This window comes from Emys orbicularis, chromosome 2 (genome assembly GCF_028017835.1).
Source record: "Emys orbicularis isolate rEmyOrb1 chromosome 2, rEmyOrb1.hap1, whole genome shotgun sequence".
In the NCBI taxonomy this organism is placed as follows: Eukaryota; Metazoa; Chordata; order Testudines; family Emydidae; genus Emys; species Emys orbicularis.
Window position 1 is genome coordinate 142267867 of NC_088684.1, and position 26483 is coordinate 142294349.

General features: G+C 46.7%; 1 protein-coding gene across 1 annotated transcript in view; it reads left to right on the top strand.

Moving 5' to 3' along the window:
* The window catches only part of LOC135874939 (hexokinase-2), a 60990-nt gene extending 38979 nt beyond the window's left edge, over positions 1-22011 (top strand). The window contains exons 7-18 of the mRNA XM_065399894.1: positions 5-188; positions 3630-3785; positions 6542-6775; positions 7466-7770; positions 8960-9108; positions 11870-11989; positions 13103-13198; positions 14491-14590; positions 16637-16820; positions 18035-18190; positions 20202-20435; positions 21867-22011. Coding sequence (XP_065255966.1) covers positions 5-188; positions 3630-3785; positions 6542-6775; positions 7466-7770; positions 8960-9108; positions 11870-11989; positions 13103-13198; positions 14491-14590; positions 16637-16820; positions 18035-18190; positions 20202-20435; positions 21867-22011 — 2063 coding nt within the window. The remainder of the gene's footprint in view (positions 1-4; positions 189-3629; positions 3786-6541; positions 6776-7465; positions 7771-8959; positions 9109-11869; positions 11990-13102; positions 13199-14490; positions 14591-16636; positions 16821-18034; positions 18191-20201; positions 20436-21866) is intronic.
* Positions 22012-26483: the final 4472 nt, after the last annotated feature.

Below are 26483 nucleotides of genomic sequence, written 5' to 3' on the forward strand. Positions count from 1 at the left end.
ACAGGTACTGGTACCAATGCATGCTACATGGAGGAGATGCGGCACATTGACTTGGTGGAAGGGGATGAAGGGCGGATGTGCATAAACATGGAATGGGGAGCCTTCGGAGACGACGGCGTGCTGAACGACATCAGGACAGAGTTTGACCGTGAGATCGACATGGGTTCGCTCAATCCAGGGAAACAACTGTAAGCAGATTCCTGGCTGTGGCTCAGATGTGGGGGGTGGTTTATTTTGTATTGTCTGTCCTTCTATTGTGATTGTTTTGGTGTGAGGAAGAGGTCATGTAGGTTAACTGGGTTACAGGACCCTAAAGGCTGCGGGCTAGACCAATGCAAACTGGGACTGTACCACAAATTGGGGATGTTATTTCTGAATGAACTGCCAAGAGTGATCCCCTCCCCATATCCCCCTGCTTTGCTTCATCTTCTAATGAATGGAATAACAGCTACTTCTGGATTTCCCATTCAGTGTAGTGATCATCACCCGAAGGCAAACAGCGTCACCTAGTGTTCATACCATCAGTGCAACCAACAGATATCACACTTGGTGACTGTGAGATTGATTTTTAAATTAGAGATGGACCCAGTCCATAAAACTTGGATCCGAGCTTCCTCCAAGATGCAGAAATAGTTTGGTTCAGGTTTACTTCTAATCACAATGGACGGAAGAGGAAGGCTGAAGGCTTAATTTTTCTCTCTCTCTCTATGTACTGTATATATTAAGCATTTGATCTTTCAGTTGCATTTCTTTCTGTGCGCACAGTTCAGTCCACCTATTATCAAGGCAGCTCAAACCTTGCCCACAGGAGAAGTTCTAGCCTGTACATTAGCAATTTCCCCAGGATTCTGCAGACCATACAAACTCACCCACTGCAAGATAAGATGGGAGAAGTGGGGTATATTTCCAAAGGGCAGGTAGGCACTCAACTCCCATGTGCATCTTGGAAAATCTTCCGCAGTGTTTCTAGTTTTAATTTGAAGGCCAGACTCCTCCAACAAGCATGTGCTCATTGTTACATTGGAGCCTTGATGTTACTCTGGTTTAACCAAAACTCTGGGATACGTGACGATTGGCCGTGTCCCCGGGGCTGTAGGGTGATGGTTTGAAAAGTGGACCAGGCCTTGGACACACTTAAAACTTAGACTGACCTAGCAATGTCACTCAGGAAGATGAAAAATCCACACCCCCGAATGCCAGTCTATGCCAGCCTAACTCCCAGTGAATTCATGGCTAGGTCAATGGGGGGAGGGATAGCTCAGTGGTTTGAGCATTGGCCTGCTAAACCCAGGGTTGTGAGTTCAATCCTTGAGGGGGCCACTTAGGGATCTGGGGCAAAATCAGTACTTGGTCCTGCTAGTGAAGGCAGGGGGCTGGACTCGATGACCTTTCAAGGTCCCTTCCAGTTCTAGGAGATAGGATATCTCCATTAATTTAACAATGGAAGAGTGCTTCGTTGACTAGCTGCTGCTGCTCAGTGATTACCTACAGTGACAGGAAAACCTCTCCCATCGCTGTAGGAAGTGTCTACGCTATGGTGCTGTACTGCCATAGCAGTGTCACAGTAGCACCCGTACCATAGACCTGGCTTGTAAGTGACTTAAGAGCCTAAGTCCTGCTGACTTTCAGTGCTGCGTAGTGCTTCTAAAGATGGTATCCTCAGGCCGTGTTTACTCTACAAGCGTCTGCCAGCAGAGCTGTGTTGGTCAGGGGTGCTGAAGAGTTGTGATCCCAGGCTGACATAGCTGTGCCGGGAAAAGCTGTGCTTATTTTGTCCTTGGGTGGGGAGGCTGGAATGTGTTATACCAGTGATTTATACTAATATAAGCTGCGTCCACACTAGGAGTGCTGGGCTGGTATAGTATGCAGGTACAGCTATGCCAGCAAAGCCTTTCTGTGTGTAGATCCTGCCTCAGGGACTGTGGCTCCACTCCTACAGAACTCATAAGCTCCATGGGGCTAATGCAAAGCTCCTACAGAGCACAAGTGTTTCTCCAGACTAGAGCTCCCCAGTCTTTTTACTGAAGGTTTTGAAATGTCCCCCTGTGATTTTAAGCAAAATCTGGGTGTATCTGTATTGTGCTGCTACATGAGATCATAGGATCATAGAACCGGAAGGGACCTCGAGAGGTGTAGTCCAGTCCCCTGCACTCGTGGCAAGACTAATTATCTAGACCATCCCTGACAGGTGTTTGTCTGACCTGGTCTTAAAAATCTCCAATGATGGAAGACTCCGCAGCCTCCCTGGGCAATTTATTCCAGTGCTTAACCACCCTGACAGTTAGGACGTTTTTCCTAATGTCCAGCCTAAACCTCCCTTGCTGCAATTTAAGCCCATTGCTTCTTGTCCTATCCTGAGAGGGTAAGAAAAACAATTTTTCTTCCTCCTCCTTCTAACAACCTGTTACAAACTTGAAAACTGTTATGCCCCCTCTCAATCTTCTCTTCTCCAGACTAAACAAACCCAATTTTTTCAATCTTCCGTCATAGGTCATGTTTTCTAGACCTTTAATCATTTTGTTGCTCTTCTCTGGACTTTCTCCAATTTGTCCACGTCCTTCCTGGAATGTGGCGCCCAGAACTGGACACAATACTCCAGTTGTGGCCTAATCAGTGCAGAGTAGAGCGGAATTACTTCTCGTGTCTTGCTTACAACACTTCTGCTAATATATCCCAGAATGACGTTCACCTTTTTTGCAACAGCGTTACACTATTGACTTCTATTTAGCTTGTGGTCCACTATGACCCCCAATACTCATTCCTAGGCAATCATTTCCCATTTTGTATATGTGCAACTGATTGTTCCTTCCTAAGTGGAGTACTTTGCATTTGTCCTTATTGAATTTCATCCTATTTACTTCAGACCATTTCTCCAGTTTTCCAGATCATTTTGAATTTTAATCCTATCCTCCAAAGCACTTGCAACCCCTCCCACCTTGGTAACGCTCACAAACGTGTACTTTCTATGCCATTATGTAAATCATTGATGAAGATATTGAACAGAACCAGACCCAGAACCAATCCCCGTGGGACCCCACTTGTTATGCCCTTCCAGCATGATTGTGATCAACTGATAACTACCCTCTGGGAATGATTTTCCAACCAGTTTTTGCACCCATGGTATAGTAGTTCCATCTAGGTTGCATTTCCCTAGTTTGTTTATGAGAAGATCATGTGAGACAGTATCAAAAGCTTAACTAAAGTCAAGATATACCATGTCTACCACTTCCCCCCATCCACAAGGCTTGTTACCCTGTCAAAGAAAGCTATCAGGTTGGCTTGACACAATTTTGTTTTTGACAATCAGATAGAGACAATCAGGATCCCTTGCCATAATTCATGATTCTTTAAATGGGCAAATTGCATGACTAAGCTTAAGAGAGTTGTTCTTTCTTGCAAACTAAATCAAGTACTTAGCTGTCCCAAGACCTTGGTACAAACATTAGCCTTCTCATTTGGGGGTGCACTGAGATTTTGTGAGCTCATGTGCTACCTGTGTAGAATGCAGCTTTGCATGGGCAATTCAGGTGCACCTTGTTGCACGTTTAGCCCTAGACGTTAGCCTCTTAAAGTGACACTGTAGAATGACTTGCACAGTGGACTGAACCTTGTGCTTAACTTCTCTGCAGGTTTGAAAAGATGATCAGTGGCATGTACATGGGAGAGCTGGTCAGGCTCATCCTGGTGAAGATGGCCAAGGAGGAGCTGCTGTTCGGTGGAAGGCTTACCCCAAGCTTGCTCACCACAGGACACTTCGAGACCGGATATGTGTCTGCTATTGAAAAGTAAGTAAGAAAGAGCCTGAGCAAACGGTTCTATCCTCAATACGCCCCCCACCTTGGATGGGAGGCCACCCTCATCTCTTCAAGACGTGTGCTCTTGGGAAGGGAAAGGTCTGTCGAGCCAATGGTGAGCAATCTATTGTGTAGACACCAAGTAGAAAGTGAGCAGGTTAGCCCCCCCCTCCTGCTCTGTGTTATCACTTAAGGGATAAAATTGTAGAAATGTGGGGCTGGAAGGGACCTTGAGAGCTCATGGAGTCCAGTCCTCTGCACTGAGGCAGGGCCAAGTAAATCTAGATCATCCTGGATGGGTTTTTGTCCAAGTTGTGCTTAAAAACTTCCAGTGATGGGGATTCCACAGCCTCCCTTGGAAACCTATTCCAGAGCTTAACTACCCTTAGAGTTATCAAGTTTTTCATACTATCTAACCTAAATCTCCCTTGCTGTAGATTAAGCCAATTATTTCTTGTCCTACCTTCAGTGGACATGGAGAACCACTGATCGCTGTCTTCTTTATAACAGCCCTTAATATATTTCAAGTCTGTTATCATGCCCCCACCCACCCCCTCTCAAGTCTTCCTTTCTTAAGACTAAACGTGCCCAGTTTTTTAACCTCTCCTCCTGGGTCAGGTCTTCAAAACTTTGATCATTTTTAGGGCCCTACTAAATTCACGGTCCATTTTGGTCAATTTCACGGATTGATCTGAAATCCATGAGATGAAATTCAATAAAGTCACGTGGAATTCATTTCATAGAATTTTAAAAATTGCAAATTTTTGTGATTTCAGCTATTTAAATCTAAAATTGCACAGTGTTGTAATTGTAGGGATCCTGACCCAAAAAGGAGTTGTGGGGGTGTCACAAGGTTAGTGTGTGTGGGAGGCGGGGGGCGAGGGAGGTGAGGTTGCAGTATTGCTACCCTTGCTTCTGCGCTGCTGCTGTCAGCAGCCCTGCTTTCAGAGCTGAGAAGCTGTTGGCCGGGAGCCCAGCTCTGAAGGCAGAGCTGCCGCCAGCAGCAGTGCAGAAGCAAGGATGGCATGGTATGGTATTGCCACCCTTACTTCTGTGCTGCTGCTGGTGGGGCGCTGCCTTCAGAGCTGGGCATCTGGCCAACAGCCGCTGCTCTCCAGCCGCCCAGCTCTGAAGGCAGAGCAGAAGTAAGGGTGGAAACACCATGACCCCCCTAAAATAACGTTGTAGACCCACCTGCAACTCCCTTTTGGGTCAGGACCCCCAATTTGAGAAACGCTGGTCTCCCCTGTGAAATCGGTATAATATAGCATAAAAGCACGAAAAAGACCAGATTTCACGGGGGGAGACCAGATTTCACAGTCCGTGACGCGTTTTTCATGGCCATTAATTTGGTAGGGCCCTAATCATTTTTGTTGATGTCCTCTGGACTCTCTCCATTTATCCACATCTTTCCTAAAGTGTGGTGCCCAGTTTCTTATAGTTGACGCTTCTGTTAACACACCCCAGAGTGATGATAGCCTTTTTCACAACTGCATCAGGTTGTTGACTCGTATTCAATTTGTGATGCACTATAATTGCCAGATCCTTTTCTGCGGTACTACACTTGTTTGGGTTGGTTTTTTTTTTTTATTACTTCATTTTGATTTTTCCTTTCTAAGTGTAGTACTTTGCACTCGTCTTTATTGAATTTCATCGCATGGATTTCAGATCAATTCTCCAATTTGTCAAAGTCATATGGTTTTCTAATCCTGTCCCCCAAAGTGATGACACCAAGTATCTAAAAACTTTATAAGCATACTCTCCACTCCATTGAAAAGCCCCAAGCCCCTGGGGGAGCCCACTAGATCAGTGGTTCTCAAAGCCGGTCCGCTGCCTGTTCAGGGAAAGCCCCTGGCGGGCAAGGCCGGTTTGTTTACCTGCCGCATCCACAGGTTCAGCCGATCACAGCTCCCAGTGGCCATGGTTCACCGCTCCAGGCCAATGGGGGCCGCAGGAAGCAGTGCCGGCCAAGGGATGTGTTGGCCGCCCTTCCTGCAGCCCCCGTTGGCCTGGAGCGATGAACCACAGCCATTGGGAGCCGCGATCGGCCGAACCTGTGGGCCCGGCAGGTAAACAAACCAGCCCGGCTCACCAGGGGCTTTCCCTGAACAAGCGGCAGACTGGCTTTGAGAACCACTGTACTAAATGCATCTTCCCAGTCTGATAGCCCACCATTGATAACTGCTCTTTGAGTATGTTTTTTCAGCCGGTTGTGCACTCACCTTACAGTAACTTCATCAAGATCTCATTTCCCCAGTTTATGAGAATGTCATGTGGGACTGTTTTGAAAGCCTTGCTCAAATCAAGAAATATCACACCTACTGCTTCCATCCATCCATCCATTAGGCCAGTCATACTGTCAAAGAAGGAAATTAGGTTGGTTCGGCATGATTTGTTCTGACAAATCCATCTTGGCTGTCACTTATCACCCTCTTAAGAGTAGTTAAGCACTGGAACAAATTCACCAAGGGAGGTTGTGGAATCTCCACCACCGGAGGTTTTTAAGAAGAGGTTAGACAAATATTTATCAGGGATGGTCTAGATAATACTTAGTCCTGCCTCATTGCTGGGGGCTGGACTAGATGACCTATCGAGGTCCCTTCCAGTCCTACATTTCTATGATTTCATTAACCTCTAGGATAAGAGGTGGGACTGGCAGAAACCTTGGGCCTATAATACTTCGAGTTACCTCAACAGTATCTCAGGCTACTCCACTGAACTCCTTTTTTTTGTTCCCTGACCATCAGGGAGAAGGAAGGACTACAAAAAGCCCACGAGATCTTGACCAAGCTCGGGCTGGACCCATCTGCAGAAGACTGCATAGCCACCCAGCATATCTGCCAGATCGTCTCCACCCGCTCGGCAAACCTCTGTGGTGCTACCCTGGCCGCAGTGCTGCGCCGGATCAAGGAGAACAAAGGAGTTGACAGGCTACGCTCCACCGTCGGCGTGGATGGCTCAGTGTACAAGAAGCACCCCCAGTAAGCCTGAGGACCTAAGTGAGGCTAGCAATGAGTTTGCGAGGAAATGGCCCCGGGGGTCATTCTGCAGCTTGATGGAGTTTAAAGCAACCCAATCCCAGAGCACTTAAAGGGCTGTGACTCCCAGTAAAGTCAGTGAGAGTCCGGTATGCTGTTCACAGCCCAAATCAGTAGTGTATCAGTTAAGGCACAAGCCAAGTAGCTTTTAATAGATTGCATGGCCTGGGAATTGGACCCTCGTAAATTGCAATCTGAGAGGCAGTTTAGCCCAGTGAATAGGGCACAAGCCTACAAACAGGTTCTAATCCTAGCTGTGCCAGGCCTCTGGGACTCCATTTTCCCAGTTTTCCTGCCAGTCTGAGGTGCCACCAGTGTGAATGTTTGTAAAAATGCATTGAGTGAAAGGGCTTTACAGGCGGGCATGGAAGAAGTTAAAAAGCTGCAGGAAAAGGCCTTCAGAAGCTTGTCCATCAGTGGATAAGATCTTGCAAGGCTACAGACCTAAATGAGGTCTAGCTTTGTGTAAGGCTGGGTGGGAGTAGGCAACAGGGATCGAACCTGGGCCCTCTGGATCTAAAAGCATGAGCCTCCCCGAGCTGTCAGTGTCTATATGCGGGCCAGTCACCAGTAGAGGGGCCTGGAGCACCACGCTGAGTGGATGATACTCACTCCCGCCTTCGTCCTGTGCAGTTTTGCTCGACGCCTTCAGAAGACGGTGCGGAAGCTGCTGCCAGACTGTGACATCCGATTTGTTCGCTCGGAAGACGGGAGCGGCAAAGGGGCCGCTATGGTCACGGCGGTGGCCTACAGGCTAGCAGCCCAGCATAAGGCAAGGCAGAAGACCCTGGAAGCCCTGAAGCTGAGCCATGAGCAGCTGCTGGAGGTGAAGAATAGGTTGAGGATAGAGATGGAGAGGGGACTGAGCAAAGCATCGCACCTGGATGCCACTGTGAAAATGCTTCCCACTTACGTGTGTGCCACTCCAGATGGAACAGGTAACATACTGTGTGTGTGAACACTCCTGTCCCCTGCTGGATAGAACATCAGACTGTAAATTGGCCAGAACCTTCAATCTGAGCTCCTTTGTATTTAAAGGTTTGGATCTGCTACCTCATAGGCACCGACTTCCCCTCTGACCCCCCCACCCCTGGCCCCGCCCCTCCCCCACCTCTTCCCGTCCCTGCACCGCCCTTGCCCTGCCCCCATTCCAGCCCTTCCCCCAAGTCCCCACCCCTGCCCCACCTCTTCTCTGCCTCCTCCCCCTTCCTCCCGGAAAATCCTAAGCACGGCCAAACAGCTGTTGGGGGGGTGGGAAGCGCTGTGAGGGAGGGGGAGGAGTGGTGCTGGGGGGGGGAAGGAGGTGAGGACGGGGAAGCTTGGCTGCCAGTGGGTGCAGAGCACCTGTTAATTTTTCCCCATGGGTGCTCCAGCCCCGGAGCACCCAGAGTCGGTGCCTATGTGCTGCCTAATCCACTCGGGCACCATCTCAGAGTGGACTCTCGTACTGGCGCTAGGCATTAACAAACATGAGTCACTGAGGAACAGGGTGGCCCTCTGGGGACTTGTAGTCCTGGATTTGTGGACTTCAGATTTGCGCATGCAGTTGGGTTTCATATGCACACTTTGAAGCAAAGAAAATTCCTGAACAGCTTTCGAGGCAACATGGCCCAGTGGCTAGAGCATTGGACTAGGACTTTGTTCACCTGGGTTCTACACTGACCTTGCTGCATGACCATAAGCAGGTCACTTCCACGGTCTGTGCCCCTGCTTCCCCTCCCACACCTTCTCTGTCTTGTCCATTTAGATTGAAGCACCTAGCACAGGGAAGCTCTCATCTCAGTTGAGATCTCTATGCGTTGTCGTGGTCCATAATGGGGACGGAGAATTGGTCATCCATGGTTCATTCCGATTCTCCAGAAGAGTTCAGAGGGAGGATTCTGATCTCTCACTGGTTTAACTCCCATGACTTCAGTTTCCACGGGTCTCTGTGAGGTTGGAATTAACCCCCCCCCCCCATATCCAGGCCCATTGTCTTGCCTACTCCCCTTTACTTTGCATTCCTTGGTTGCTCCACTGCCTGTAGATGAGAGGTTGGGGCTGGCTGGGTCTTTGGGGTGATCTGGGCACATCATTCGCTGGCAGCCGCTGTGGAAAGTGTGGTAACTGCCTTCATTTGGGTTTCAGAAAAAGGAGACTTCTTGGCCTTGGATCTTGGGGGAACGAATTTCCGTGTGCTGCTGGTGCGTGTGCGGAACGGGATTAGGCGTGGCGTTGAGATGCACAATAAGATCTACTCAATCCCGCAGGAGATCATGCAGGGGACAGGAGAGGAGGTGAGCAAGGGCCAGCTTGAAAGAAGAGGTGGCGTCTCACCTGAAGTGTCTTGGTGGTTAGGGTATGGGGTGGGAGTAGGGGGACCTGGCTTCTAGCCGTGTCTTTTGCCGCAGCCTGTTTGTTACCTTGGACAGGCCCCTTACGTGCCTCAGTCTTTAAAATGGGGTGGTGATACCGCTCCACCTTTGTGATGTGCTTTGACATCTATGGGTGAGAAGTTCTACAGAAATGCTATTATTATAGTGTGATTTGGGATCTGAAATTACACAGTCCAGCAGACCGACATGCTTGGACACTAAAGATGGATGCACTCATAATGCCTATCTGTAGAAACCATCAAAACCATTTCAAGTAACTCATACCGCTGTGATAGTGCTCTCCATCCATAGAATGCAGACCCTTCGCAAAGGCGTGCAAAGATTGTGTTTTACGGGTAGGGAAACTGAGGCACAGAAGTTGAGTGACTTCCCAGAGTCACCCAGTGACTTAAGCATAATTCTGCAAAGTATTTCAGGCTGTTTTGGGTGTAGTAGTATTCCTCAGTAGTTGCACTGGAGCAAATTCTGGGCACTGTGTTGCCATTTGCCCCAATATAAAATGAGTGTAAAGATGCTGTTGTTCTGTGCCCACTTGTCACTGTTATCATGATAATAAGGAACCAAGGCAAGAGGGCTTGGTGAGGCGAGCGGGAGCAGGGTGTAGGTGTGATGTATTAATGCCATGTGACTATTCAGACCCATGAAAGAAGATGAGATTTTGTGTCTCAGTTCAGCTGGTAGCTTTGTTCCTGTTAAAAGACAGAAGAAATAAGCCTCGCTAATATTTCACAGCCGGTGGCAGAGTAAGATCAAAACCATGGGCCCAGGTCCATTGTTGTAGAGCAGCCCCCTGCATTCAGCATTCCCATCTTGCATTGACTATATGACGCCCATGTGGCTTTGTTAATCCATCCTTGCCCATATCTCCTGTCACAAGGCCTTCTTCCAAGGAATCCAGCTGTTCTAGCAGCCAGCCTGACCGCTTACGCTCTTGCTTTGTCCCTGAAACTTAATAGACCCATCACCTGAATCTGAAAAAACAAGCAAAACAAGGCTCTAAGAAAAGGAGATTCTCCCCTAACCCTCCCCGCCCCAATGCATTGAAATGACTCACTGAAGTATTCCCCTTCATACCCCTCACTACAGAGTAAATCACAGAAGTTCTAAAATAGAGCAGCAAATGTTGGGAAATCAGCATGATCCAAATTCCTTCCTGTTGTAAACCCATTGCCCTTGGTAGAATTCAGGCAGCAGAGAATTTAGCACGGCACTGAGCAAATGAAGAGGGTACTGAAGAAGAATTTTCATACTGCTTATCAAATTTTCCCCTGCAATTTCAGTTAGGCCTGGCGTACACTTAAAATTTAGGCTGAAAAATCGACACCCCTGAGGGCCATAGTTATGTCAACCTACCCCCTGGGTTAGGTTGACATAAGTAGCTAGGGTGATGGAAGGATGCTTCAGTTGACCTACCTTATAGTCAGTCGGGGAGGTGAAGTTCCTACAGCATGCCATAGACCCATGGTGTAGACCCATAGCGTAGAGAAGCCCTTTAGATAAGGATAACTGAGCAAACACAACCTTAATTCTAGTGTAGCTCTGTGCTGGTGGAACAGTTGTGGGCTTCCACCCCAGAGGTGGCTGCATTTCAGTGTTGGGCAAAAATGATGCCCCCTCTCGTGAGGTGCTAAACACCTCTTTGGAGAGATTGAGCCTCCTCAACACCCACTGTATCAGCGAGAGTGGAGCGTGACCTCGGCATTGCAGATCAGCCCCCAGATTCACAGGCTGATCAATTTCAAAGCCAGATGGGACTGTTGTGATCATCTGGTCTGACCTCCTGCATAACAGGGGCCAAAGAACCTTGCCTAATAACTTCTGCTTCAAGCCCGTAACTTCTGTTTCCGCTATAGCATAACTTTTTAAAAAGAGACCAGGTCTTGATTTAAAGGCTTCAAATGCACCACATCCCTGGGTCAGTTGCTCCAATGGTGAGCTAACCTCACTGTTCAGAAATAAAGAGCACTTTTTTTTTAGTCTGAATTTGTTTTAGCTTCAGCTTCCAACCCTTAGATCATGTTCTGCCTTTTTCTACTCGATTAGAACTGGCTGCTCTCTGAAATCTCTTCCCCGGGTGTAGGTATTTAGAGACCATAATCAAGTCACTTCTTGACCATCTCTTGGATAAACCAAATAGATTGAGTTCCTGTAACCTGTCACTATAAGGCACGTGTCTCTTAAGTTTGTAAAGTGCTTTTGCATTCCTCTGGGTGAAGAACACTATATTAATGTTGAATTTTGTTTTGTTTTTTAACCTGTGCATGAAATGCAGAGACAAATCTTTTAAATAAAGAAAAGGGGGCTGAAGGAGAAAAGCCTGAAACTTCAGGTGATAACTTTGGGGCTGAGAGGGGGTGGGGTTTGTATCCCATTGCAGATGGGGTGACGGGTAACCCAGCCCCAAACTCTGGATTCAGGCATCTCCTAAATTTTGACTATATATATATATATTTATATATAGGTGCCGCTGTATAATTAGCTACAGGAGGAAGACCTCCATGGAGATGGATTTTTCACTACTTGGTTATGCAGCTGAGTTGAAGTGGTAGCCCATTGGCCTTTGCTAGTACCAGCAGACACACTCTTACTTAGCTGGTAGCTTGGTATTTAATCAAGTTTTCTGCAGTTATTAAAGCAACTGCCTCTGGTTGTCTGTCTACAGCTGTTTGATCACATCGTCCACTGCATTTCGGACTTCCTGGAATACATGGGAATGAAGGGCGTGTCACTTCCTATGGGATTCACCTTCTCTTTCCCTTGCCAACAGAATAACCTTGATGAGGTAACCTATATCTAGCTACCTGGTATCTGTACCTACTAACTAGCCTGTATTGCTACACTGTTCAGAAACAGAGGGAAGGAATAGAAGATGACATCCTTGTTTTCAAACTTCCTTTTCCTGTCTCACTTGTGAGTCTGTTGCCACCTCTAGACATTTCTCCTTATCTTGACCCTACCTGACCTGAAATTTTGATCATATCCTAACTCCTTTCCATCCTATTGTAGTTCCCTCTTCCATAGTCTTCCAGAACACCGTTGGCACAGCAGTTCTGCTCCAAGATGGACCATCATCAACCTCCTCCTTAGTTACCTTCCTAACTATTGAAATTCTCTTTGCACCTCTCTAACCACTCTAATCTCATCTTCATTATGCCCCACCAATCCAGGGGCTAAATCCTACCAGAGGATAGCTGCCCATGGATGTCTTTCACAAAGTGTACTCTCTTGGTCCTCATCTCTGTCCCTTCCGGTTGCTCTCCATCAAGGGATGTCCTGTGACTTGTCATACCCTCGTCTGTGATTAGTTTTTAAATGTCATTGTATTACTATGTATGTTTTTATTAATTCCACCCACAAGCAATGCTGGGCACATCAAAGGAGAGGTGCTTGCCCCAAAGAGCTTACGATCTAAATAGATCAAATGTAGATAACGAGGGTGCATCACAACATTATTCCCTGGTTTTCCTTAGTTTCCTGTCGTGGGCTGGGATGCAAGCAGTCAGACCTAGTGGTCAGAGCAGTGATGGTCAGGCCTAGAGAGGGGTTGTACAGAACAGGACAGCTGGGGTGATCCACCCCTGTCTTCCCTTCCTGGCCTCTGGCAGTCAGAGGTTTAGGGTCACCCCGAGCATGAGCTTGCGTCCCTGACCATCTTGGCTAATAGGCCTACTCTCAAAATCAGACCCTTTAAGTTACCACCAGTTGGGCACCTAAAGTTACGAGTCGATCTTAAATCTTGACTACAGTCCCCTTTAGCCGTGTACGTGAACTGATTTAGCTATAAAGAGCACTCTTACCGGAGCAGATCTTAAGTGACTGTAAGTCTTTGCTTGCTGCTAACTATTCTGCACTCTCTTCCCCTCTGGTTTATTGTATCTTTTGTTCTCTTTTTAAGGGGATACTCCTGAAATGGACTAAAGGGTTCAAAGCTACTGGCTGTGAAGGAGAAGATGTGGTGAACCTGCTGAAAGAAGCTATTCATAGGAGAGAGGTGAATATCCATGGGACCACTGATCTGAGCGATCAGTGCACGAATGAAAGGGAGAATTTGCAACTAGTCACTCAGATAATCCAGATCTGTTTGGAATTCTCACTGCAGCTAGAAAGGAAATTTACTTGGCTGAGCGTAAGGTCAGAAAATGGCTAAATGACTGTCGTATCTTACTCCTCACCAAGGGTTGGACACGGGACCTTCAGAGCTAAGAGCAAGGGTCTCTACAGCTTGAGCGATTGGACTAAGTCCCCTAGCTGGCAGCGGTAGCAGATTTAGGTGTGCTGTGCTGCTGTGAATTCGGGGACACATAACATGCTCTGAAAAAGGGCATTAGGGGAAATTCTTACAGCTGCAGGTTCTAACCGTAGCAAGGTCATCCCGGCTCTTCAACCTGCCAGTGTAAATGAGCCAAGTTACAGGCAGTTTTACCTTGTCTGGGGTATTTTGGATGAGGCCTAGTTTCCTGAAGTGCTTGGTTCTGTAGATGAACAGTCTTAAGTTCTAAATATCGCCATCTAAGGTAAGTCTACACTGCAGGGGAGGAGACACGTCTGCGAGTCTGAGTCCATGTCCTGTGCCACGAGGCTAAAAATAGCAGCGAGACGTTCTGAATCAGGCTGGAGCCCAAGCTCTGGGACCCTCCCAACCTGCAAAGTTGGAGGGTCCCATAGTCGGGCTCCAGCCCGAGCCTGAACATCTGCACCGCAATTAAACAGCCCCTTAGCCTGAGCTCAGGTCATCTGGCACGGGTCAGCCGCATGTGCCTAATTCAGGGGTCGGCAACCTTTCAGAAGTGGTGTGCCGAGTCTTCATTTATTCACTCTAATTTAAGGTTTCGCGTGCCAGTAATACATTTTAATGTTTTTAGAAGGTCTCTTTCTATAAGTCTAATATATATATAATTAAACTATTGTTGTATGTAAAGTAAATAAGGATTTTAAAATGTTTAAGAAGCTTCATTTAAAATTAAATTAAAATGCAGAGCCCCCCGGACTGGTGGCCAGGACAGGCAGTGTGAGTGCCACTGAAAATCAGCTCACGTGCCGCCTTCGGCACGCGTGCCATAGGTTGCCTACCCCTGGTCTAATTGCAGTGTAGACATACCCTTAGTTGCTTTGATTCCAGTAATGGGAGTTGTATTAAACCTACATAGGGAGACTTCAAAAAGTCAGGTCCTTTCTGCTCTGCATCATTCACGTTGAGGATGTTGCTCTGAACGCAACAGTGAAAGGGAGCATAAAAGGTGCTGGTTCTTCCAGAACAATGCATGGTAGCCCTTTCTTCCCCAGGAGTTTGATCTGGATGTGGTAGCAGTGGTGAATGACACAGTAGGCACCATGATGACCTGTGGTTATGAAGATCCTTATTGTGAAGTCGGGCTCATCGTTGGTAAGAACTGAAGCTTTACATAACAAACCAATCTCTCTCCCTTACCCAGTTCCTATTCTGTACTCCCCTCATGTCCTGTATCTTTTAGCTATTCCCCAGAGATCTAGTACACATCAGACTTTTCCACCCATGGTTGGAAAAATGTTAAAATATTTGAAATTTCAGTGAAAAATGGCAAAGTCAGTGGAAATATTTTGCCTTCCTCACCCCCAACCAGCTTCATTTCCTTGAGTATTTGGAACCAAATTCATATGTGGTACAAGCAGATGCGACTTTATTACCTTCTATGGTGAAAGACTATAAAGGATGCTGGTAATGATAAAGAATTCCTCCTGGTGAATACTTTAGGTTTCGTGGGTGGCATGTTTTGACAGGCCTAAGCCATCAGGGTGATCTTCTCGCTTCATTCTTGAGAGGCTCACGTAACACGTATTGCTTTTTCCCAAGCTGTTTAAGCTCAAGAGAACGGCCGTTGTGTAGGCGATGCTGCAGAGATAGTAGACACAGGTGTCACATAAGACTGTGAAATTTGCATTGACCGGATTGCACAGAGTAATGGTAAACCCCTAAACCCTATTGCCCGCTTTCTAACAGAACAACTTCTTAATTTAGCACTCTGAACTCATACCGGGCAATGATCTACCGGATTATACCTATCTCACAGAACTGGAAGGGACCCTGAAAGGTCATAGAGTCCAGCCCCCTGTCTGCACTAGCAGGACCAAGTACTGATTTTTGCCCCAGATCCCTAAGTGGGCCCCTCAAGGATTGAACTCGCAACCCTGGATTTAGCAGGCCAATGCTCAAACCACTGAGCTATCCCTCCCCCTGCTCCATTGATTTAAGTGGAATTGTCAGCAGAATATTTGGCCTTCAGCAGAGCGTGAACTGGAATTTTCTGCTATTTCAAAATTTGTTTTTCTTCCGAATTGGAACAAAGCATCGAATTTCAAAATTTCCATGGAACAACAATTTTGGAGAAAAATTGCTTTGGGGTCAATTTAAATGGCTTTTTCTTTCAGTGTCAACTTTTTTTCAATTTTTGAATGATATAAAATCAGTTTAGAAAAGAAAAACCAAAATTCTGTTCCAAAAATGTCAAAATGGAAATCGTGTCCATTTTCTCCTTGGCAAAATTTTGTTGTTGAAAACGACATGGTCCCATGGAAAATTTAGATTCCGCCAAAGTGACTTTTAGCAAGCTTTAGCACAGGGGTGGGGAACCTACAGCCCATGGGCTGGATCCAGCCTGCTGCTTAATTTCATCCAGCCTGTAGCAAGTTCCGGTGCCATCCTGCAGGGCTGGTGCTGCGAGCACCGGCTCGCCCCGCTGTGGGGGGAAGCCCTGAGCCTCCGTGCCCCCCTGGGTGGGTGAGTTGAAAGTTTTTTATATTTCTGTCTCTAAAAAAACACACTAAATTTAAGTTGCTTTTTACTTGGTGGGATCATGCTACAACTTGACAGGGATGGTGTCAGGGTTAACTCACTGGGCCGGATACGCCTCTCACTCACCCCCAGGTGTGAATCAGAAGTAACTCTGCTGAAGTCTGTGGCGTTTACACTGATTTACACCCTTGTTAAGTGGCAGGAAAATCCAGCCCATTATTTTGTGATCCTTTTGAGCAGGGGGTTGGACTAGATGACCTCCTGAGGTCCCTTCCAACCCTGATATTCTATGATTCTATGATACTTGTGTGTGGCCAGCGATTGATTTTTTTTTTTTTTTTTCTGTGGGTCAATGGCCCATCATAGAAAAAAGGTTCCCCACCCCTGCCCCAGCATTTAGCAGGTAAGATGATAGCAACAGATCATATATAGTAATAGATGGGTGACTGCACACTATAGACATCACAGCTGTATGCTACACCAGGCATTGACAGCGTCTGGGATAGGTCTCTCCCCTGCTTGAGCTGAAAGAGTCTCTGTTAACTACCAGTAGTAGTACAGCTCTTATCTTCCAACCATTTTTTTGCTTTCCCTTGTATTCCCCTCAAAGCAAGAGATGTTTCATGAGCCTTTAGACCTTTCTGTGCTCTTCTGTCACAGGCACGGGCAGCAACGCCTGCTACATGGAGGAGATGAGGAACGTGGAGCTGGTGGAGGGTGAAGAGGGCAGAATGTGCATTAACATGGAGTGGGGGGCGTTCGGGGACAACGGCTGCTTGGATGACTTCCGGACAGAATTTGATGTGGCAGTGGACGAACTTTCTCTCAATGCTGGAAAACAAAGGTATGTGCGTGCACAGGGCCTTGAAGACGGCCGTGCTTTCCACGCTCTCTTGGAGAACACATGGCATTAAGGGATCTCTCTAGCACAGTGGTTCTCAAACTTTTGTACTAGTGACCCCTTTCACATAGCAAGCCTCTGAGTGCGACCCCCGCCCCCCCTTATAAATTAAAAACACTTCTTTGTATATTTAACACCATTATAAACGCTCAAGGCAAAGCGGGGTTTGGGTTGGAGGCTGACAGCTCGCGACCCCCCATGTAATCCCCTCGCGACCCCCCGAGAGGTCCCGACCCCCAGTTTGAGAACCCCTGGCCTAGCACATCCTGGGCTACAGGCCAGGGGCTAGGATTTGTCCCATTAGCTTCATTACATGGTACCTGAGCATCATGAAGATTCCTCCCCGTTTTTCTGACCATCACCTCGGCAGAATGTAAAATAAACCAAGGCTAGAACTTGGGATGTTTCTTTTTCATCTCTCTGTGCCTCTTTTCCACCCACAGCATGGTGGGATCATGCTACAACTTGACAGGAATGGTGCCAGGTTTAACTCACTGGGCCGGATACGCCTCTCACTCGCCCCCAGGTGCGAATCAGGAGTAACTCTGCTGAAGTCTGTGGCGTTTACACTGATTTGTACCCTTGTTAAGTGGCAGGAAAATCCAGCCCATTGTTGTGCGATCCTTGGAGAGAAAGTGCCGTGAGAGGCGCAAAGTTTTTAAAGGGCAGCCTAGAATTCCTCTACAAACCCCATCCTAGAGCCAGGTGGTTCTCACCCCACTGCAGCTGAGCATTTCATGTTCTTAATGCTGAGCAGGGCTCCTCCCACTAAGTAATCTCTAAGTGCACATCCGATGATGCAGATGCCAGAGTCCAGCTCATGTGATGACACCTCCAAATCACCCCATTTGAAGCTGTCTTTGTACTTAGCTACTACAGCAACGAAGGGCAGGCGAGTGCCTCTCAATCGTAAATGGGTTTTGTCCTTCCAGCACCCTGCGAGATAGGGAAGGATTGTTATCTTCATTGTACAGGTGGGGAACTGAGGCACTGGGGGGGAGGGGGAGAGGGGGAGATTCAGTGACTTGCCTGAGATTACACAGGGAATCCGTGGCAGAGCTGAGCATGGAACCAAGATCTCCAGAGTCCCAGTCCTTTGCCTTACCCCCTACCCTGTCCTTCCTACCCCACGCTCAGCTGTGCCTTTTCAACTCCAGGTTTGAGAAAATGATCAGCGGGATGTACCTGGGCGAGATTGTCCGAAATATCCTGATCGACTTCACCAAGAGGGGGCTGCTGTTCCGGGGGCGGATTTCCGAAAGGCTGAAGACCAGGGGGATATTCGAGACGAAGTTCCTGTCTCAAATTGAGAGGTGAGATTCCAGACGCAGAAGGGAGGAGTTGGGAAGGTGGATGAACGAAGACTCTTGCCCCTTGCCTACAGATGGGATGTAATCGAGTTGGGGAAAGTATATCCAATGAAATTTAGCAAGGTCTTGAGTACAGCTGGCAAATGGAAAAATTGAAAAAAAAATTGCTATGCGGTTCATTGACCGAAGTTTCATTTGACCTGAAACCGAACAATTTGTTTTGATTTCAAGCCTTTTTATAACCTTTTGAGTTTTTAATAAAATTAAAGGACATTTTGAAACAAAACACTGATATTTTTCAGATTTTTTTTTTTTTATTGAAATGATTGGCGAAATGTTTGGGTGTTGTCAAAATCTGTATTATTTTTGCCCCCCACGCCTTCCCTCCCCCCCAATGTCAGACAAAACATTTTGCCCAGTTGTGGTTTTCAGCATTCAGCAGCTTGCTGGATTCTAGCTCCCACTTACCCCGCTCAGTCCCTTGCGGGATCTGCTTCTTGCAATGTCATGCCGAGGGTTTTCATGCTGCATTAAAACCAGTCCCCTGTACAGCAGTGACTGTTAATCTCTATTTTTTTTGTAATATCACTGACCTATTGTTTCCTTCCTGAAATAATTTCCCTTCTTGCGCGCACACACTCCAGTTTGTTGTGTGGTTGCACACGGATGTTGCCTTGCACGCCCTGTTCAGCTGCGGTGTTGATCTTTAATTGTTGCCATTTTTAAAAAATGTCCTCCATTAAAGCACTAGGGGGAGGTGGGGATGGGTAGGAAGAGGTTCTGATTCCTGATTGACTCACACGATAAAACTCCATAAGGGATTCCAAACATCTGCAGCGCAAGCAGCAACCGGGAGTGATATAGTAATATAGTTCTAAGGAAGTCAGTGGAATTTCATCCAAGTCACATTAGATCCAGAATTCTTCCAAATTCTTAGGTGTACATGTAAATAACTAGATAGAATCCCAGGACTCTGGCTGTGACGCTGTCAATGGGGTGGGTTTTTTGGGTGGTGAAGGATGAACCAAAGCTGTGAGTGCAGAGTTCTCTCTATTCCCGCTGCACTAGATATTAACAAGCTATTGTTAACTGGAGGAGCTACTTCTGCGCTCATAATCTGGGGCTTTATGATGAAATCACCACTCTGATTATGATGTAAACTTAGTTCACGCTGGTGAGGTCTGCTGAGTGGAAAAACAGGGATTTTCAAAGGTGCCAAAGGGATTTAGGTACCCAGATCTCATTAAAATCCAGTGGGACTGGGGCATCTAATTTCCTTAGACCTCTTTGGAACTCCCAGTGTACAGGAAATGCTGCCCCTTTACTACCCAACATATCTGCCTCCTGGGTATTCAGTCAGCTCTGTTGATCTGAGTGACAAATAGAAGCATTAAGTTTGAAAGGCACTTTGAGTGACTTAGGTGCTCTTGAAAATGAGCCTGGCTCCTAAGTCTCTTAGGTGTTGCAGCGCTGAGTGGAGCATCACCTAAATACTTTTTCAAAATCTAAATGAGACAAGGCAGGTGAGGTCCTATCTTTTATTGGACCAATTTGAATGGGCGGAAGGGACAAGCTTTTGAACTTCACGGAGTTCTTCCTCAGGTCCGGAGGTGGTAACCAGAGTGTCCAAGCTAAATACAAGGTGGGACAGATTGTTAAGCATAAGGCTTTAAAAATCTAGACCTGGTTGCTTCTCACTCTCTTAGCCCCGTGGAGACAGCTCAGCTGCAGGAGAGTGAGTTGGAAAATCTCTTCTTCCTTGTGCATCATCAACAGAATTCTTTGCCAAGTTCCGATCAGTTACGCCCAGTGCAAGCAGTGGGGCTGCACTGAAGGCAGAACCTGGCCTGCAGAAGCTGTTATTACACGAGAAGGACTGAATTGACGTCATTCTTTAGATTAGAACTATACTTCCAAGGGCATCCTGAGTCCAGACTGTGTCTGCATTCTGATGTTGACAGCAGGCTTTCTTTAGGTCTCTAATGCCTCTCCTGCCCTGTCTGCCTTCCTTCAGCGATTGCCTAGCCCTGCTCCAGGTCCGCTCCATCCTCCAGCACCTGGGCCTGGAGAGCACGTGTGATGACAGCATCATTGTGAAGGAGGTGTGCACCGTGGTAGCCAGGCGTGCTGCTCAGCTCTGTGGCGCTGGTATGGCAGCGGTGGTGGATAAAATCCGGGAGAACCGCAAGCTGGACTTCCTTAAGGTCACAGTTGGTGTGGACGGGACACTCTACAAACTGCATCCTCAGTAAGTTACCCTGGGTGAGAGTCCCCGTAGGTCAGAGGTTGTTCCAAGGGGACGTTGGCAGCCAGATATGACCGTCACAAGCAGGCTACAATGGCAGACATAAGAACCAGGGCTGGTTGAAAACTTTTCATCCACCTTTTTTTGGATAATCCAAAAATATTCATATTGTTCGGTATTTTTTTTTTTCCCCATGGAAACCAAACATTGGCTTCACATTGAAATGAAAAAATGTTCACTTTTGGGGTATTGGTTTTTCCCCCTTTCTCTTTCCCAAGGGACTGAAAAAGGAGAGGAATGAAAGGGAAAAATTTGTATCAAAACAAATTACTTTATTGAGATGAATTTTTTTAAAAAAAATCCATGCAAAATTGAGATTTTGGGTTCTAAATCTTTTGCCAAAAATATGCGACCATTTCTCAACCAGCCCTAAAACAGTGGGATGAAATTAATAGGCCAAACCTGGGGGGGGGGGGGGGGGAGTGAAGTTGTGATCCATTAGGTGATGGAATATGTTCTGCATGGAAGGGGTAGAAGCATCCTTGTCTTGGTCACTTAGCAAAGGGCTGGGAGACCTGCTTTTGAGACCATGAGACATGCTTTAAAGACTGTATCCAACCGGTCTTGGATTTCTATGACTGACATTCGTTTGTGAATAGCTGTGTTGCTGTGTCTACATTTTCTTTGCTAATTGGGTCAGTGCAGGGCTCAGGAAGCATTCTTCCTTCTGCCCCGGGATGGCTTGTGCAGTTAGTGCAGTGCATTATGGGCTAGAGCAGCTTTGAGGATGCCATTTTGAAAAGTTCAGCTTTTCGAAAGTCAGGAACAAAAGGCGCTTTACCCCCTTGGGTCCATCATGCTGGAGACTCACTGAACTAAACCCAGCCTCCTCAGCTACCAACCCAGGGGAAGTGGTAGAAGGAGCGTGGAGGCCAGTGGAGCTGCTGCTATATGGACCCGGTAGGTTTTTCTCATTCACGAAGAGCAGGTACCAACTGCTATAGCCCTGAGGCTGTTCTAGTGGCATGGAATGGCTCTCTGCAGGACTGGGAAGTGTTGTTCCTCACTGCATCCCAGAGGATCTCCCTAGTCCACAGCCTGACTGCTCAGGTCCAAGTTTGTGCTGTTAGATGGTGCCTAATGTAACCCACCTCAATACAGAGTGGGTCCCTGTTTCCATCTACTGGCTGGCCCATGTAGAGAGGTTTATGGGTGCCTTACTCCTTTAGCTTACACAGTAGAGACCATGCGGTTAGATTCAGAGGTCTCAAGTTCATTCCCCACAGCTGATTCATCCAGATGGTCATTGTGGGAGTTCTTTGTTCTTCTGACCATCCTCTTAGCCGAGATTAAAATGAACTGAGGCCAAAATCTAGGGTTGAGATGGGGAGCATCATAGATATACTCACTCCTGTCCTCCTCCACCCGCTGCAGCTTCTCCTCCATCATGCACGAAACGGTGAAGCAGCTGACCCCGAAGTGCGAAGTGACCTTCCTCCAGTCAGAAGATGGCAGCGGCAAGGGGGCGGCGCTCATCACGGCGGTGGCGTGCCGGATCCGGGAGGCTGGGCAGCGATAAGAGGGGTCGTTCGGAAGGCTTGGATTTAACAGAGCAAAACCAGTGGACCCCTTCCCACCCTCCAACACACACTCCTTCTCCTGCTCCTCAACACGCAGATTTTTAGCTTTACTTGTTCTATCGAGATACCACCACTGAGACCTGAGATGCCGTGTGTTCGAAGTTATTTTCTTAGGAATTCTATTGCATGCCATCAAACTACCTATCGAGTAAAGCTAAAAGTGTTGTCAGGGCGTGTAGCTACGTTTCCAGTCAAAGCCCTTTTTGTTTCACCGCAGCCTATTTAAAATACTAAACCTCCCTCCCCAGCCACAATGGTGTTTGTTCTGTAGCAGTAGAAGGATAATGCCAGAGCAATTAAGACACTGCATTGTCACTTCAATAGTAAACAATACCTATTTGTAGATGTCCAAGTCTTAACATAAGCACACTAGAAAGCAAAACCTCTTTTAAGATTGGGTTAAAGACCTCCACTAGTCTTTTACCCTGATCAAGGCTGTGTTATTTCCATGAAAGTCATGGTAACGCTCTTAAAAGCACAGGGTGCAGCATTTAAATCAGTGCGTTTGAATCTGTGCCGAAGGATACAAAGTGTCCGTATGGAGTGGTGAGTAATATTAAAGTACCTGCTGGATCGAGTTAAAGGTGCTTCTTTAATTCGACCAGCAGAGCATGTGCCTGGAAATACTTGGGGACTCAGGGTGTAGTCCCATTTCCCAGCTTCTCCTCTATCAATTAAATGTAGTACTTGACATGTGTAGCCAATGGCGACCCCTACTGGCGCATGCATGCATAGAAAAAACCATCACTGAAATGAATGGTTTCTCTTCCACAACCGTTTCAACACTGTGCCCTCAATTGATGTGGTGAGTTTGGTTTTATTTTTGTCTGTGAACTAGCTCTGTATCTTTATTCGTAAAAACCCCATAGGTCACTTCTGGATTTATGCACTGTATTTATGTTTCGAGAGATCTTACATCTTTTATGTATATAGTCATGAACGGGGATTGTTATTGACTAGTTTTAATGTGGTTTGAGAGACTAGCGCAGAATGCTCTTTTATTATTATTAATTAAAATAACTGTCTGGGAGCAGGGTGGAAGGACTGAAATTTCTGAGGACAGATGTATGGGAGGGGTGCAGTCATTTCAGGTCTTGTATCATCAGGGGAAATGGAAGTATGAAGGCCATGTATTCAGTGCACTAAAAGAAATAGCGGCGGCCAGGGAACAAATTAATTGGTTAGTTCAGAGTCTGATCCTGCTCATTCTGACTCACAAGTAATCATTGCTCATGGGAGCAGGCCCCTATTGAGGCAAGCACGGTCCTAATTCTGCTTACACTGAAGTCAATGACAAAATTCCCATTGACTTTAGCAGTGCAGGAGCAGGTCCTTGGTTTACTCACTGGAATAAACCAAGATTAGGCCCTAGCTGTTTCTAATCTAAAGGGTTAAACATTTTATTCTGCAAATATACGTTATTCTTCGCCACCACCTCCAGCTCCCATTGAAAGCAACTGGAGTTTTACCGTTGACTTCAACAGGAGTTGAGGTTCAGGTCTGAATTTCTTACAAGATTCGGTCCAAGTCCTGCAAACAGGCACCGTGTTTTGCTTGAAGCATGTGAGTAACCCACTGCTGTTGATGGCAGCACTCACCTGCTTATAGTTAAACACATGTGTGTGGGTACAGGAGCTCAGTGGCAAAGAAATAAGGGTAATTTTGTGACCCCAAATGTCAAAATCCTGGTTTTCCAAATTGGCGTCCCCAAAGCTAACAGCAGGTTTGCTCTGTGCAGCAGAACTCTCCCCACCACTTCGCTTTTTATGATAAAGAGTTAATAATTTTGCCAACAGAAAACTGTGCAGACGGATTAAATTCTGCAATTTCTTGTTTCCAAAACCAGCAAATTTACACACAAAATTGTGCAGAGGTGGGTGAGGAATCACGTAAACTTTTTTGTAAATATTTAACACGAGGTAACACATGTCTGGTGATGTACACGTGAAAACCTCCAACTGACCATCAGTTTGGAGGGATATAGAATTTGTGTGTGTGTGTGTGTGGGTTGGGGTTTTTTTTTTTTTTTTTTTTTTGTATATTTTTATACTGCTTGGGGTAACTTCTTTACCAAAAGAATCTCTATGTGGCTGTCAATTCCAATAGCGCCATTTTAAAGCACACCACACGTGTCTCTTGGCATTTTAAATGCTTATATTTTTTATAAGCTACAAGATTACAATATAAAATAAACGGAAAAATCAAAAATGATGTGTACAGAAATAATGTAAGAGAATCATCCAGTTTAGAAACTTTAGATGAATTTAAATAAATTATCTTTAAAAAAAAAAAAAAACGGAAAACCATCTAATCCAATACCAAGCAGTTGTGTGTGATTCTTTTACTGGGATTACTAGTATTTGCCTACTGATCAAGGCATTTTTGCTTTGATTATATCTACTGTACAGTGGAGAGGGTTACAGTCGGTGGGTATATTTATAAACTTGAAGACAAGGGATTATCCAGCAGTGTACCTCTTTTTGAAATACACTATATTTCACCAGTAGTGAATGAGTTCACTTTTACCACAGATGCTTTCTTTGCAATCAGTGACATAGTGGGTGCCAGGGCAATCCCTTTTTGTAGCTGATTCAGGGTCTGGTTCAGCAAAGCACTTGGGCACGTGACTTAAGGGGTTATAAGCACACACTTAAACTTAAGGGTATGTTTAAGTGCTCTGCTGATTCTGGGGCTTGGCAATGTTGGCTTCTCCCTTTCCTTGCAGTAGAGTGGGTTACGACTGCAAATGGTTTAATTCTCACCTGAGGAGTTGCATTGACGCGAGTGGATTGACTTGTATGAACAGAGCCGTAACAAGGAATTTTTGTGCCCGAGGCAAGGGCTGGCTCCAGGCTCTTCGGCGGCAATTCGGCGGCGGGTCCAAGAGTCCCTCTCGGAAGGAAGGACTTGCCACCGAAGAATGAATTAGGCGGCGGCGGCAATTCGGCGGCAGGTCCTTCCCTCCGAGAGGGACTCAGGGACCCGCCGCCGAAGAAGCGGCGGCGGTAGAGCTGCCGCCAAAGTGCCGCTGATCGTGGCTTAGCTGCGCCCCCCACTTTGCACCCCCGAGGCAAGTGCCTCACTCACCTCGTCCTTGTTACGGCACTGTGCATGAATAAGGGGTTGCAAGATGGAACCAGCCCCTAGCCATGGTCCTTCACCCCTTGCTTATGGGCCCATCCCAATGCCCACTGAAGCGAATGGAAGTCCTTTCACTGTTTGTTTGTTTGTCTGTTTTTTTTAAATGGGCATTAGATTAAGTGCTTTGCAGAGCTCAGCCCTGTAGTGCCCCCTGAAGTAAGTGCATGGGAGCAATCTCATGATGTCAATGGGACTACTCATGCACTTCAAGCTAAGTAGGTGCTAGTGTTTTGCTGGATCTGGGCCTTGGTGAGTAGTCCCATTGGAGTCAATGGCACTTAATTGGGTGAGCAAGGAAGGAGGGGAGGGATAGCTCAGTAGTTTGAGCATTGGCCTACTAAACCCAGGGTTGTGAGTTTAATCCTTGAGGGTGCCACTTAGGGAACTGGGGTAAAAATTGGGGATTGGTGCAGCTTTGAGCAGGGGGTTGGACTAGATGACCTCCTGAGATCCCTTCCAACCCTGATATTCTATGAAAGCTACATTAGGCTCTCGGAATGAGGGTCAGATCCAGAATTGCTGAGCACCCTTCATTCCCATTGACTTGAGGAGTGGAGGGCTTCTCGGCACGTTTTAGGAGGTGCTCAGCACCAACTACCTGCTCGCTTGCAAATGGAACAGGCTTAATGGCGGCAGGATAAGTTCCCAGGAGCTCACAACTATCTTCAAGCTTTCTTGTCCTGACAAGTGTGTAGTTATGTGGCTCCTGGAATTTCTCCCCAACGTAGGCTCAAATGAGATCTGCAAAGAGGTGGGAGCTCTTGAGTGAGAAAGGAAAGCCTTTCCATGTGGGAAGTATTGTTTTAAAATCTCTATGCTACCAAGTTGTGGGAGCCAGATCCAAACTTTCTCAAAGTTCGGAGGGAATTCCCATCTGAGTTTTGGGTTTGCCCAGTTACAGAGCAATGGGCTAGTTCCGAAGGCTGTCTCTGAGCTTCCCCAAAATTTCGATCTGGGGTGGATAGTTCAGGGCCCATTTCTCTTAAAAACACGGCCTGTTGTACCTCCCTGTACAGCTTCTTAGGGATGCACTGGGTACACTTGACTTAAGCTGCAGCAGAGGCTCCTGCCCTCTTTTCATGCCCACTTTGACTCAGTTGCAAACCAGAATCCAATGTGTTCCCAGTTCACCTGAAACAAAAATTATACTTGAAACATACAGATCATCTCCAGACCATGTAACTGAAAATACGTCTTCGGCATATGGCTCAGTTGTGTCTATGCAGAATATTTCCTCTGTTCGCTTTAAGAGTACAGTTTGTGCACTTTT